This window comes from Pleurodeles waltl, chromosome 11 (genome assembly GCF_031143425.1).
Source record: "Pleurodeles waltl isolate 20211129_DDA chromosome 11, aPleWal1.hap1.20221129, whole genome shotgun sequence".
Taxonomy (NCBI): Eukaryota; Metazoa; Chordata; class Amphibia; order Caudata; family Salamandridae; genus Pleurodeles; species Pleurodeles waltl.
The window spans coordinates 380,277,794-380,293,200 of NC_090450.1; the positions used below are offsets into that span (position 1 = coordinate 380,277,794).

The following is a 15,407-nucleotide window of genomic DNA, read 5'->3' on the forward strand; positions in this document are numbered from 1 at the left end:
ACTACTTGATTATATGCTGTAGTGTTCTCAGGTGGTAAGAGTCTGGCAGGATATAACTGAGGGTCATTTGGTAAAATGGGATCTAGGTCATATGTATTCCATGGGTCTGTGTCCTGTTGGTCATCACTAAGATCATCCCAATGTGGTACGACTGAGGATGTATGAGGTGATAATTGTGTCTCATATGTGGGTGATGGTGGTGGAGATGGTGTGAAAGGAAGAACAGGAGAATGTGGTGGTGAAAGCGGTTTCTGCTTTGAAGCCTCTCCCTGTTTTTGCTTGAAGACCTTTTTTGATGGAGGTACATCTTTTGAAGTGTCTTTAAAAGTCAGTTTCTTTTTAAAGGACATTGGAGGGGAGGCAATTATTCTTCCTGTGACTTTCTGAGTAAGTATCTTTCTTTGTTTGGCATCCATCACCTCTAAAATGTGTTGAATATCTGTTGATTCCTGGGTAGAAGTAGTTTCTTTACTACCCATGGCTTTCGACTCCGAAAGTTTATGTTTTGGTAGAACTGAAAGTGTTGGCTCCAAAGATGATGTAATCTTTTTCGGTTCCATAGATGTTGCAGATTATTTCAGCTCTGAAGGTGTGCTTTCTGGTTTTTGGCTCGACTACAAGACTGGTGTAGGAGTCTGTTTGGTCAAAGCCAAGTGCACCCTAGTCTTAAATCTCAGTGCCGAACCCGAAGGTTGGGCATCCGGACTTTCTTTTCTAATCCAACCATGGCTCAAAGGCAGTGGAGGATGGACAACTAGTGATGGAGTCTTTTTAGTCACTTTTGTGTGGTGTGATGGGGCAGTTGTACTCACGTAGTGGCTGTCGTCATCTGAATGCTCTTCTTGGATGGAAGACTGCCCCTTGTCGAACTTCTTCTTGGGCATGTTCTTCATCGAAGATGTCCGGTGTGTCTTCTGTCTATTTCAACGCCATCTCGAGACAACGAGCTCTACGGTCCCGTAGAGTCTTTTTAATCGAAAAGATATACAGGCCTAGCAATTTTCCTCTTGATGGTCCGGAGATAGAGAAAGATTGCACACAGAATGTTGATTGGTGTATGGGAATTTAACGTGACACTGAGGAGAGAATCGAAACGGAGTTCGTTCCATCAGACTTACATTGAAGTAGGCCCTTAAAGGGTGTTGCCCTTGTAAGGGCGAGAAATTCAATCCCAGCGGTCTAAATCGGATCGAGTATAGATAGAAATACAATCGAAAACAATACCGACGATATGATAGAAATAGTAGAATAAGTTTTGAATTACCGAATCAAGATTCACCGGAGAGCGAGGAAACGCGTTGGGACCCGACAGCAGAAAGAAAGCAAACTAACAAAGCACTCGATGCCCATGCGCACTATCATCGTGAGGAGGAGTCACTTGATCTTGTGACTCAAAAAAGCTTCTTCAAAGAAAAACACCTTGGAACACACTGAGCCTAACACTAGATGGCGGAATATGCACAGCATGTGTATATGCAGCTACACATGCCATCGAACACACACACACACATATATATATTTAAAATAACCAATACGATAAAATAGAATTTTGCACAACCAGTGAGCTTAAGAACGGTTATATCCAATAATCAAGAATGAGACATTATATGCAAGGTCCATTTCAATCCAGGCTAGAAAACATTGCTAATATGATCACAAGGACTTTACCTTTTGTCACCGGTAGACTCGTAATGGGCTTGTGCACCTGCTGGATGGTTGAAGAAGTCTTGACTGGTGATGAAACAGCCAAAGGTGCGGAACTATTGGAATACACTGACTCAGAGGACTGAGAGAAAAGATAGTCCTCTCCGAAGGAATGTCGATGGAGCTCAACGTCGACAACCTGTGGAACGGCGAGTTGAAACATTTTTAGAAATGTCTGTGAGAGAATCAATGTTCAAAAATAAAACAACAAATTCCTCACCATAGCAACTTCGGTACTTACAATTCTTCAACTCCTCCTCCCTTTACCTTCAAATGCCCAGGAAAATAAAATTACTGATTTAAGGGGCAACAGCATATTCCATATTAAAAAACAGGAGGCCATATTCAATGCAAGGCAGCTCCTGCAGACAGACCTCCAATCCTTTTCTTTCCATCTATTAGGATACTATGTACAGGTAGACAAAGACAGAGGATCTCTGTAAATCACACCAAGTAGCTGAAGCATTAGGAGGTAGGACGTTTCTTCTCTGAGCAAGTTCTTTTTATTCTCACTTGTTGAGAGTTGGTGACCAATTTGTGACACAATCATATTGAAAAAGTTACTTGCATTCGGTAACTCTGTTTCTGGTACAGACTATCTAACCGCTGATACCTTACTTTTTTAATACTTTCCCAGGCATCAGATTGAATCCGGAAAATTTTCAGCAGCACTCCTGCATGCCGGCAGGTAGTGCCGACTGCTACGTGTAGACGTTGTTCGGTGTGGATTGTGACGTGTGATGACTGTAGAAAGCTGGCTCTGTATACACTATCAAAGTGAGTTATAGTGTGCACAGAGTCCAGGGGTTCCCCAGAAGGCTTAACAGAGGCTAAAGTAGATAATACTAATGCTCTCTTTTCTGGTAGTGTGGTCGAGCAGTTAAGCTTATTAGAGGGTAGTGCAAAGCATTTGTTGTACAAACACAGGTAATAGAAGAAGCACACACTCAATGACTTAACTACAGACCACTGGTTTTAAAGTAACAAAATATTTCTTAATTTATTTTCAGAACCACAAGATTCAAGTTGCAGGAAAGTACTTTAATAGATTCGTATTTCACACAGGTATCAACAGTACTTTGTTCTAAATCGATAAGTTATACAGTTTATGGGCAATAATCTGTTTTAAAAATGGACACAGTGCATTTTTCAGAAGCAGTGCCTGGGGGGAAGAAATGTTGTATCATTTTACAGGTAAATACAACACTTAAAGAGTCAGTCTCCAGGTTTTAGGAAGTCCACCGGTTGGGGTTCAAGTTAACTCCAAACACCCACCACCAGCAACATGGGGCCGGTCGGGTGCAAAGGTCAAAGTTGAGCAATTTTAACGTGGGTTCCTATGGAGACAGGGGGTACTCAGAATGCGGTCTGCCTGCAGTAAGTACCCGTGAAGAAGAGCACTGAAGGGGCCACACGTAGGCACCAAAGACACACCCTAAGCGGCACAGGGGGCGGCTGGGTGCAGGGTGCAAACAGGACGTCGGGTTTTCAATGCTGGTCTAGGAGGAAACCCCGGGGGTAACTCAGGGGGGTGTCTTGGTTGTAGGTTTTCCTCAGACAGGACCGCAGTCCTCAGGAGTGCCTGGTCCTTTTGGGTGTACGGCAGTCCTCTGTAGTTGGGCAGAGGTCGCTGGTCCTGCTGGACGCGTCGCTGGTCTTTTGCAGGTTCTTTGAAGCAGGAGAGAGGCTGGTAGGGCTGGGGCCAAAGCAGTTGTCGTCTTCCTTCTTCTCTGCTAGGGGTTTCAACTTAGAAGTCCTTCTTCGTGTAGGTCGCCTGGAATCTGATGAGCTGGGTTCAGGGAGTCCCTTAAATCCTAGATTAAGGGGCATTTTAGGGATCAGAGGACCATATCCAATGGCTACTGTCCTTAAGGGTGGCTACACTCTTGTGGTGCCCACTACCTTTGGGGAGGGGTGCACATTCCTATCCCCATTGGTCCCTGTCCTCCAAACCAAGATGGAGGATTCTGCAGGGAGGGGGTCACCTCAGCTCTGGACACCTTAGGGGTAGTCCTGGCTGGGGTTGTCACTCCTCCCTGTTTTCCTTAATTTTCCCGCCAGACTTGCTGCCAAAAGTGGGGCTTTGTCGGGTGGCTGGCATCTCCACTAGTTGGAGTGCCCTGGGGCACTGTAATCCAAGGCGTGCGCCTTTGAGGATCACCGACAGGTGTTACAGGTGTAGGGGGAGGTGTGAAGCACCTCCACCAAGAACAGGCTTTGTTTCTGACCACAGAGTGCACAAAAGGCACTCACCCCATGTAGTCAGAAACTTGTCTGAAAGTGGCAGGTAGGCACAGACAGGTCAGTCCTACACTAGCGGTTGGGCTAACATACAGGGGGCATCTCTAAGATGCCCTCTTTGTGCATTTTTTTTTTTAAAAGATCCCACACGGGTGTCAGTGTGGGTTTATTGTGCTGAGAAGTTTGATACCAAACTTCCTAGTATTCAGTGAAGACATTATGGAGCTATGGAGTTCGTGATGACAAACTCCCAGACCATGTACTCTTTATGGCTACCCTACACTTACAATGTCTAAGAATTTGTTTAGACACTGTAGGGGCTTTTTGCTCATGCAGCTATGCCCTCACCTGTGGTATAGTGCACCCTGCCTTGGGGCTGTAAGGTCTGCTAGAGGGGTGACTTATCTATGCCACAGGCAGTGATTTGTGGGCATGGCACTCTGAGAGGGGTGTCATGTTGACTGTCTTATTCTCCTCTCCAGTACACACAAGCTGCAAGGCAGTGTGTATGTGCTTGCTGAGGGGTTCCCTAGGGTGGCATAATACAGCCCTTAGGGACCTTCCCAGGCCACAGGGCCCCTGGTACCATGGGTACCTTTTACAAAGGACTTAACTGTGTGCCAGGGTTGTGCCAATTGTGAAAACAAAAAGGTACAGTTTTAGGGAAAGAACAATGAGGCTAGGGCCTGGTTAGCAGGGTCCCAAGCCCACTTTCGAAGTTGGCATTAACACTAGGCAAAATGTGTGTGTGTGGGGGGTGGGGGGTTAATGTGCTGTTAGCTGAAGGCCCCTACACTGTACACTCTGTTCGTAAAGCGTAGTGGTGTAGATTCACATGCTCTACCTACTTCTGACAACTAGTGTTGGCCTGTGATGTTTGCAACATATTTTTCTTCAATGTTTTTCGAGTCACAAGGCATAGCAACTCCTCCCTTAGTTGGCAAAGCCCATCCGCTGCATTGTTAGATTATTTTTCACACAGCGGGGGTGTAATGATGGAGCATTAGACAGGAATGTGTGATGATCATGCAGTAAGGTCTATACAAAGAAGTTAGGTAAAGAATGTATACCTACAACAACGAAAGGCTTCCTGATAAGACGGGGAGGGGGTAAGAGGGGCTGCAGCATGTGAATCAACAGCACTACGTGCTACAGATTGTTATAGGTTAAGTAACATATTCAGTTTGTAGCATGTGTGGTTGTAGAATCACATGCCCTGCATAGACTGTAAAGCGTACTCCCTCAAGCCGTGGTCAGAGAACTGAAAGAATTCTTAGGACGGCTCATCCAACTTTAATCTGTTGGCATGTTAACATATCCACATAGTAGTTTTCAGTGAATGTGTGTGGGGTGAAACAGGTAGACGTCTCACACAAATGAGCTATGGGTATGCTGTTAAGGAAAGCCACTATGGCTCCATTTTTGTGAGTGGATTGAGGCCTTGGTGGGGAAGGCAAAGTTATTTTAGCATTTAAGTAGCAGGTGTAAATACATTTGACATTCCATCTGGTATGCCCTCATTTAAAAGGGCATGACCTTTAAGTGGCTTGGTCAAAGCGAAAATAAGTTGTTGAGTCATGAAAAGGGCTTGGTCCTATCAATGTAATGAACAAGTTGCTTACCTTCCATAATGCCTTATCTGGTAGTGACTATCTACCTGCAGATTCCTTACCTTACACTAATCCCCAGGCGTCACAGTGGATCCGGACATTTTCAAGCAGTACCCCTTACGTGTCGGTAGATGGAGTAGTGCGGCACAGCGACATCCAAGCTGGAAGTTACTTGCACTGTGCCTACCTATGCGCCGCACCAGCGTGCTGACTTAAGTCGTGAAAAGAAACTGTCCACATCAGAAGCACGGAGCCACGAAGAAAACTGACATACTCTTCTGTATTGCTAAGGACTTCAGAAGAGTAACCCTACTGAATCAGTTCGAAGAGTGGGGTCGATGGGACGATCTGTAAGGAAACTGCAGCTAGATAGTCTCTCCCAAATAAGATATCACTGAGTTAAGTATCTTGTTCAATGGATAGACTACTAGCCGCAAATTTCTTACCTTACAATAGATATCCAAGCAAAGTCGCCCCAGAGGTGTGTCATCGAAAAGGATTAAACCAAGAAGACCTGCAGGATCGAACAGGCAAAGTGCAGGTCACGATGGACCTGACCATCTAGGCAGTAATGCTTTGTGAACATGTGTAATGATGCCTACACTGCTGCCTGACAGATATACAGGACAGTGTTTCGCAAGTTAAAACACTGGTTGCAGCCCAGGCATTGGTGGAATGTACTGCAAACTTTAAGGGGGTTGTTTCTTAGCCATTGTGTAGATTATATTAATGCTAACCACTATCCAACGTAGGATGGTCTGAACCTGCACTGCCTTTCCTTTCTTTGTCCCAGCATGCCCTACAAAGAGTTGATCGTCCACCTGCAGCTCTTGTGTGCGATCAAGTTTGAGGTTCAGAAAGTGGACTCTGAGCAAAGAAGGAAAGTAAGGTTATGTTTTGGTCTATGTGAAAGGGTGAAACACCATGTGGAAGGAATGAGTCACGGGAACCATCCTGTCTGGGTAAAAGGTAGTATAAGGAGGGTGCACAGAAAGAGCCTGCAGTTTGCTAACCCTTATGAACGATGTTCAGGCCCATACAAATGCTGTTTTGTGACTTAGCAAGCGAAGTGGGCAGTTGTGTAGCTGCTCAATGGGCCATACGTGAAGGTGATAACCAAGGTTAAGATCTCACTGGGGCATGATGAACGGCCTGGAGGGGAAACATATGCTGTAGTCTTTTCAGGAACATGGTCACAACGGGTGACTTGAACAAAGAAGGCTGATCCAGCAATTGCGTGAATGTTGATATGGCATACAGATAACCTTTACTGTGCAGAGCTCTGCTGGGCCAGAGAGAACATTTGTAAAACTTGGGATTAAGGTGCAGAAAGAGGTTCAATGTTTCTGGTTGCACCCATACCACAAATGAGTCCAGTGGCCTTCGGGAGAGGGTCAAAAGCTGTCAACTGGCACAGTTTAATCTCCAAGCATAAGGAGGAGGGTGTGCATGTTCTCGTGCAAAACTCATGTTGCAGCAACAGAAGATCGTTTCAAAGGGCTGCATGATCGGAAGACCAATGAGCATGCTCAGGATTTCAGACTCTGTGCCCAATCCAGGGCCATGAGAATGACTTGGGCCTGGTCATTCCTGATTTTCTTGAGAATTCTGGGCAGGGGTGGTAAGGCGTACAGCAGACTGTAGCTTCACTCGAGGCGAAAAGCATTTCTGAGTGAGAGCCATCTTGGAAACTCCACACAGCGCAAAATTGCTGACATTGCGCATTCTCTGCAGTGGCGATCAGATCTAACCAAGGCTCTACCCAATCTTGAAAGAGACCTTGCACCACTTCCAGACGGAGATGCAATTTGCGATCAGCAAGGCTTTGAAGGGTGACTTAGTCTGCCCTGGCTTGCAGGGAGCCTAACGTATTAAACCACAAGAGAAATGCCCTGACATTACCAGCCATGTCCAGAGACGCAGGGCCTCTAGACAAGGGGTCCAGGTCCCCATCACTGCCCTGTTGAATGCAGTACCACATGGCAGTGGTGTGGTCTGTGAACACCTGCACCAGTTTTCTCCTGATGGAAGAAAGGCTTTCAATGCCAATAGGATCGCCCAAAGCACCAATAGGTTGATGTGGAGTCCAGAGACCACAGCCCTCTGAGCTCCACCTCTCCCAGGTGGCCACCCCAGACTAGGAGTGAAGCATCTGTCCCTACAATCAGCTCTGATTTGGGAAGGGAGCAGGGTCTGCCACCGATCCCATCGTGTTGATCAGCCAACCCAGCAGGTCTTTAGTGGTTTCCTCTGAGATCTGGACCATGTCGGGGAGATTCCCCTGATGTTGCACCCTCTGGAACTTCAGGTTCCACTGAAGAGCCCACATATGCTAACAGGCATTTGTAACTAGGAGGATGCAGGAGGCCATGAGGCTCAACAGCCTCAGAGTCAGTCTTATCAAAAGTCTAGGATAGAGGCTGAAACATTGGTATCACAGGCTGAATACCCTGGCTTTGCAGTTCTGGAGGACAGGTCAGAAACTGCACCTAGTCTAGAACAGCTCAGATGAAAGAGAGCGCCCGAGAGGGAGTCAGTTGGGACTTCGGCTCAACCCCAGCAAATGCAGAAGGCCCACTATAGATTAGAGGTGGGAGACAACTGCCTGGGGTGAGCCCGCCTTCCACAACCAATTATTTAGGTATGGGAAGATTGGGACCATCAATCTCTGCAGGTGTGCTGCATCCACCACCATTACCTTGGTAAAAACCTGAGGGGCACTGGTAAGGTCAAAAACTGTGAAAGTGCTCTTGGCCTCCCTGAAACTGTAGATAAAGCCTTTGGGTGGGTAGGCAGGGAATGTGAAAATTTGCAACCAGCAAGTCCAACGCAACAGGGAAGACCGGACCTGAGCTAAAGTGACAATCTTAAACTTCTCCTTTTCATGAAGAAGTTGAGAAGGAGCAGGTCTGTGATAGGATGAAGACCTCGATCCTTTTTGGACACCAAAACTTGGTGGGTATAGAACCCACAACCTATTTCTGATGCCAGAACCCACTGAACGACTCCCTTGGTCCAAAGAGCCAACACTTCTGATGGATTAAGGAGTGAAGGCTGAGGCTGCCATGGTAGTGGTGGACTAGCCCAGCCTCTGGCTGGTGTTCCCACGTGGTTTGCGGGAACCGCATCCATGGTCACAAAAAGGCTGGGAAGCCTGGTAGCTGGCCTGGAACAGACTAAGGAAACGCCCCTTTTTGTATGGTCACCCCCAAGTTTTTGGACTGATGCTGCTGGTTTTTCGATTCCGAGTGCACGGAGGCCTTATAACCGGACCCCACGGCCAGTTTCTGTATCCTTAAACTGATATGTGAATTGGCTTTTACCCAATGGCTGAGCTAGCTTACATTTAAGTCCCAAGCAGATGGTACCCAAGGCATGTATGTTAGAGTGCCCTCCAGAGATTGCGGCACTGGTTGAGCCACCCTGAATGAGACCAGGGTAAAATTGAGATTCCCAGCCTGTCAATTGCAGGTTTGAAAAGCAATTCAACTGCTGGCTCTACTTTGCCATTTCAAGCAATGGCAAAGCCAGATGTACCTGGACATATGCATACGTCACCCCTATGGCAGGCCTATTAAGTCCTAGCGCAGGGTGTAACATATTCCAAGGGCAGTACATGTAACTTTGACAGTGAAAACGCAGAGCTGTCATTTTTACTGTGGAAAAGGTTGGTCACCCAATTGGCGAGTGCAGAGTTATACAATGACCGCTCAGCTGCACAAACTCTGGAACGGTGCAACCAAAGTGGGTCATCCAAGTTATCAAATAGCTTGTTACATTATGCCCATCTTGATTTTCAGGTTGAAATTATTGTAATAGGCTGCAGTGTGCAAATTCAGCAAAGTTGCCACTTTGTTGCCTTCAGTCCTCTTCAGTCCCCTGTGCCACACTGCTTGCACACGGGATCCTGTAACCGAGACAGCTTTCTGCCCTTTTGGGGAGACGTGCTAAAGACACACAGGAGTGGATACAATAGGAGACTGTTCTGGAAGGAGGCGTCACCTCCCTCCTGTAGGAACCCACATAGGTGTTAGCCCGAAAAGAGAGCTTCAGAGGAAAAGGCACCTATGAAAGGCAAAAGGGTAACACTTGCAATAGGCAATCCAAAAAGGGAGCACCCTGTCTTACATTTCAGCTCGAATAGCTCCAAAGCATCATGATAAATGCAGTCATTAGAAGGAATTTGAATAATATTTCAAAAAGTCTTTCACCATAAATGGGTGCAGGAAGTGCTGTAACGTTGTAAAAAGTTTTTCACCATAAGTTGGTGCGGCGAATGCCATATCTCCGGACACGTGTTTCTGGCTTTTTGGATTGTGTAACACTTGCAATAGGGGCTGCTCTATTGTTCAGCCACAAAGGCTGGCACATGGAACAGGAGAGGGGAGGGGAACCCAGTTTCAAGGGACATGTAAGCCCCTGTGCAGACACACCTCTGGGTTGGGGTAGGTAGTGCCACATGCCTGGAGGGAGGGCTTGCCATATTGTAGGAGGCAGAAGAAGAAATCCTGGGATGCCCAGCGGCCACACTTCGCAGGAAGTGGTCATCAGGTGGGAGGGAATCAGATAGCCCATTGGCTACCAACTGCATCCTGCACGGAGGGACTTTTCTGAGCATAAGTAGTGCGCCCCTGGAAACCCAAACTCAGATTTGACTGGACTGAAAGAATGACCGAAGGAGGACTGCCCTACTGTACTGTGGAACCGGCAAAGAGAGGCTGCATCGCATAGACTACATATGCTGAACCTGAGGGCTAGCAAAGGAGAGGGACTGTGCCTGCATGTCCTGCTCGAGGAAAGTCACCTCAACAGCCCAGCCAAAGTCAAGAGACTCAAAGGGTTTGTGAGCTGGCCTCATGTTCTCAACAGCTGAGAAGCCTGGTGGGGCAAGTTGGTAGCTTAAGACTTCAACTTGCTGCCAACTGCTGCCGTACAGCGCCAAGGACCAGGACAGGATGTGCAAAGTTGCACCCAGGTTCGCTGAGCCTGGGAGTGTCATGAGAGTGCAGCTGGGACCCCCAGAAGATGACCTATCGACCCAGTAAGGATTGGCCTATGACCGTGATACTGGATGATCGGTAGTCCAGTGGCTACTGGACTTCTACCAGCACCAAGAGGATTTATAGGGCTGCCGACCCAGTGACCAGGACTGCCTCAACCCCTTTGTGGACCAAGGAGTAGACGCAGTAAGACCCTCGTCAACCACACTGCACACACAGCATCCTTTTCAGCTTCTTCAGCATTCTTAATTCCTCACATCAGGACTAACTCCAAAGGAAAGCCCTACAGGGGATAAAAGTGCCTGGAACTTCTTGAAGACTGCTTCATCTGTTGAGGTAACCATTTCTAAGGACCTTACTGGTCCCCCTGACTGACTCCCTACTGTAGTTGGTCACCAAAGGGACTAAGTGACCGCATTCCATCTAGCTTTTTGCGAAAAAGCTTCCAAGTGTTAAATTTGCCAGTGCTAGTTTGTGGTTCACTGAAGAACACATTATCTGGTAGACACTATCTAGCTGCAGATTCCTTACCTTTGAATTTCCTGGTAAAGCCTCTTGACAAAGGGTCCACAACCCCACACTGCTCTGCTTGTTGCAGTATTTCATTGCGGTAGTGTTGTCTGTGAACACCTGCACCACCTTCCCTTTCACAACAGGAAGAAATGCTTTTAATGCTAGCCGGATCGCCCGAAGCTCCAACAAGTTGATGTGGAGCCCGGATTCCGCCGGAGACCCGTGACCTCTGATCTCCACCTCCCCCAAATGGCTGCCCCATCCCAGAAGTGATGCATCTGTCACTACCATTAGATCTGGTTGGGGAAGGGAGAGGGGTCTGCCCTTGGCCCACTCGCAGTTCACTAACCACCACTGCAGATCTTTTGCAGTCCCGTCAGAGATCTGAACCACGTTGGTAAGATTTCCCTGATGCTGTGCCCATTGGAACTTCAGGTCCCACTGCACAGCCCTCATGCGCCATCAGGCATGCTTGACCAACAGGATGCAGGAAGCCATGAATCCCAGCAGCTTCAGAGTCTGTCTCACCGAGATCCAGGATAGAGGGCGAAACATCGGAATCATAACCTGAATATCCTGAACCCGCTGATCGGGAGGATAAGCCCGATACTGCACTGTGTCCAGAACAGCTCTGATTAAAGTGAGCTTCTGAGAGGGAGTCAGGCACATTTATAGTGAACCCCAGCGAATGCAAGAGGTCCGCCGTCATCTGGAGGTGGGTGACGAGAGCCTGGGGCGTAGGAGCCTTCAACAGCCAATCGTCTAGGTAGGGGAAGACTGAGATCCCTGACCTGCGCAAATAGTCTGCCACCACCGCCATCATCTTTGTGAACACCCGAGGGGCACTGGTGAGACCGAAAGGAAGCACGGTAAACTGAAAGTGCTCGTGGCCCACCTTGAACCGCAGGTAACGCCTGTGGGCTGTCAGGATAGGAATATGGAAATATGCATCCTGCAAATCTAACGCGAACATCCAGTCTCCTTGGTCTAGGGCAGACAAAACCTGAGCAAGAGTGAGCATCTTGAATTTCTCCTTCTTGAGGAAGAGATTGACGTCCTTTAAATCCAAGATAGGGCGAAGGCCTTTGTTCTTTTTGGGAATCAAAGTAGTGGGAATAACAACCACTGCCTACTTCTGATATCTGGGCTGTCGCACCTGCACTGAAAGGCCCAAGGATCTGGCTGTGGCTCGAGAATCCTTGAACCTCTCAAGCGCAGTCTGCTTTTTCGCCAAAAAGGCGAGAGCGATCAAAGGGCATGTCCATCAAGCTAGACTGGACATCCCCTGAAAAACCAGTAGAACGTAGCCAGGCGTGGCGACGTAGGGCCACTGACCATGAAATCGCTCTGCCCAGAGAGTCGGTCGTGTCCAAGCCACACCTGATCGTAAACTTGGCTGCATCTCTCCCATCCTTGACAGCCTGGGTGAGAGTGTCCCGTACGCCCTCCGGGACCTGGGGCAGCACTTGCACCAACGTATCCCATAAAGTATGGGAATAACGGCCCAATAGGCAAGAGGTGTTTACGGACCTCAATGCCAGGCTGGTGGAAGAAAACATCTTCTTCCCAAGCGGATCCAGCCTTGTGAATTCCCTATCTGGGGGAGCGGAAGGGAATGCACCACGGGAAGTAGAGGCCTGGACAACCAAGCTCTCAGGAGTGGGGTGTTGAGTCAGGAAACTAGGGTCGCTGGGAGCGGGTCTATGGCGGTGCCCACCGTCCTATTCACAGGAGCCCCTGTGCTGGGTTTGGATCACGTACCCAGAAGGACATCTGTAAGAGCCTCATTGAAGGGCAACAACGGCTCCGATGTTGACACCCCCGGCTGAAGCACTTCTATCAGGATATTCGTCCTGACTGGCACCGTAGGCAAATCTAAGTCCAAGACCTCAGCTGCCCTATGCACCACCATAGCAAAAGAAGCACCCTCCTCCGTAGCCACATTAGTAGGAGAGTGCATACCAGTATCTGAAGACGTGTCCAGGCCACTGGCCTCCCCTAGATCCTGATACCAGTCCTGTTGCAATCCAGATTCTAAAGGGTCCTCAGACCCCTCCCATTCCTCTCCTGCGTCTGGCTGTTCCAAATAATGCTCAGACAATGATCTAGGCCGAATTGGCTCCGAAGTCAGAGTGGACGTCGTACGACGTCGCTCCGGATCATCCAGAATAAGGATGGGGCTGCCACCGGTGGGCGCCGGCAGCGGAATCATCGTCATCGGACCCGCGCCGAAGGAGGCTGACTGTGAGAGACCGGCGCCGGTCCGGGGTCCCCAACAGCCCCGAAGCCGCCGGCATCGAATCCAAAGGGGCCCCTGTGGGGCCCGAAGACCCACCCGAGGGTGCAGCCTGCTCAAAAACGAGACGCATGGCCTCGTAGAATTCTTTTATCTGAGCGGGTGTCGATCCAGTCCCTGGAAAGGCGGGAAGACACGGAGTCGACCTGGCGACGGCTCCGCAGAATCGCGCTCGGAACGTCGACGCTCCCTAGACACCTGGTCGGCCGACGGGCATGGCGAAGACGAAGTCTGCTTGGACTTCTTCTTCTTCTTGTGCCTCTTACCTTTGGAAGACCTCGAATGCGAGGAAGAGAACTTGGGGCTCCGGGAGCGGTGCCGCGACCTCCTCCTACTGCGGGACCGTGACTTCCGCGGAGTCACGCCGACCGAAGACAAATGTTGGGCCGCAAGAAGCTTAAGGGATCTCTCCCTCAAGGCCTTCGGCGCCATGGCCTGACAGTCGGAGCACGAGGTGGAATTGTGGTCCTTCTCTAGGCACCAAAGACAAACTCGGTGCGGATCCGTCACCGACATGGGGCGATGACAGCACCACACGGCTTGAATCCTGTCTTTCTCGAAGACATGACTCCAAACAGTCAAAAAAGCGTCGACAAACCGTCTAAGCAAGGTAGCTCTTTCCAAAACTGCGCTTAACCGGCGCAGAAGGAAAAGAACTGACGTACGCACGCCGAGACGGCGTCTATATACACAACCGTGACGTCAGACGCCTTCAACGATGCACGCGGAGCTGGTCAACGCACGCGGATCCGAACGACGTCACCCGACGGTGCGCGCGCAGGGTACTGCTCAGAAAAAACTCTGGATTCGAAGCAGACGCCAGGGAATTCTAAGGTAAGGAAGCTGCAGCTAGAAGTCTCTATCAGATTGTCCTGTGCACAGGACCCCTTGGACCAGGCCTGAGCTAGACATCCGTGGGCTTTATTGAATGGGAGCAAGAGTTCAGAGGGAGCGACTAACGGCTGAAGCACTTTTGTCTTGACTGCCACCAAAGTCAACTAACTCAGCCGCCCTTTGAACCACCATTGCCAAAGAGGCATCTTCCTGCATAGCTACTGTACGGCCAGCATCTGGTGAGGTATCCAAACAAATGGCATCCGTGAGTTCCTCATACCAGTTGTTGTCATGTTCATCTGGGGAACGCTGGTAACCAGAAGGGTCCTCGCAACCCTCTTAAATTGTCCCCCTCTCCAGGCCTGTCAAAAGAAAAAGGCACTGGCTCTAATTCCGAGGGCATGGTGCAGGTTGTAGGAGGCTAGCTCAGTTTATGGTGCACACCTATGGTGTGGTACCCTACATACAGTCCTTAGTGAAAGTGAGTAGGTGTCCAGATAGCAATAGCTCACTAGGAGTAGCTGAGGCAAACAGCTAAACCTTATCCAGGAGGAAAGTAAAGCACTTGCAATACCATAGTAGTCAGACAGTAACTCACTCACAAGAAAGAACCAACATAAAGGATTCTTTATTACAGCACTAACTACTAGACTAGCATTGGCATATCTCCCTTTGGAGAGATCTACACACAATATATACACAAAATAACCACAGAACTAGCATAGAACACACAGGTCCCTATGGGAGGTGGGCCAAACCATATAGTAAATGAAATGCAAAATAGTGATCCCAACCAAGATAAGTGTTGTAGTTAGCTAGGGGCTGGGGGTAGATGAAAACACCAGAGGTATGTATGGTAGGTGTTCCCAGCAACCATGTGCAAGGTTGTTACCTACCCACTCGTCCAATAGACACAGGGAGTAGTGGTTGGAGTGTGTGTGATCCAGGACCCGTCCCAGTGGACCCCGAGGAAACCAACAGACAAGTGTAAGGTTGGCGAGTGCCTCACCAAAGGATACCCAGAAGACAGGTTACCTACACCAGGGAACCCGGATGCAGAGGGGAGAAGGGACTCTCTTAAGTCAGTGGAAGCCTTGGTTTGTGCAGCTGCTATCACGACCCGTGAACCAAGCCGCTGGAACCCAGGGCTGGATTCCAGCCATGGAGGACCTGAAAAGAAAGGGGACCGAGTCCAGCACTCTTGGAGGT

General features: G+C 48.9%; 1 protein-coding gene across 2 annotated transcripts in view; it reads right to left on the bottom strand.

Moving 5' to 3' along the window:
* YEATS2 (YEATS domain containing 2) overlaps nt 1-15,407 on the bottom strand; it is a 1,667,962-nt gene that overhangs the window by 1,315,342 nt on the left and 337,213 nt on the right. For both annotated transcript variants that reach the window (XM_069213699.1, XM_069213698.1), the window contains exon 10: nt 1,669-1,843. In XM_069213699.1, the coding sequence (XP_069069800.1) occupies nt 1,669-1,843 (175 nt within the window). The remainder of the gene's footprint in view (nt 1-1,668; nt 1,844-15,407) is intronic.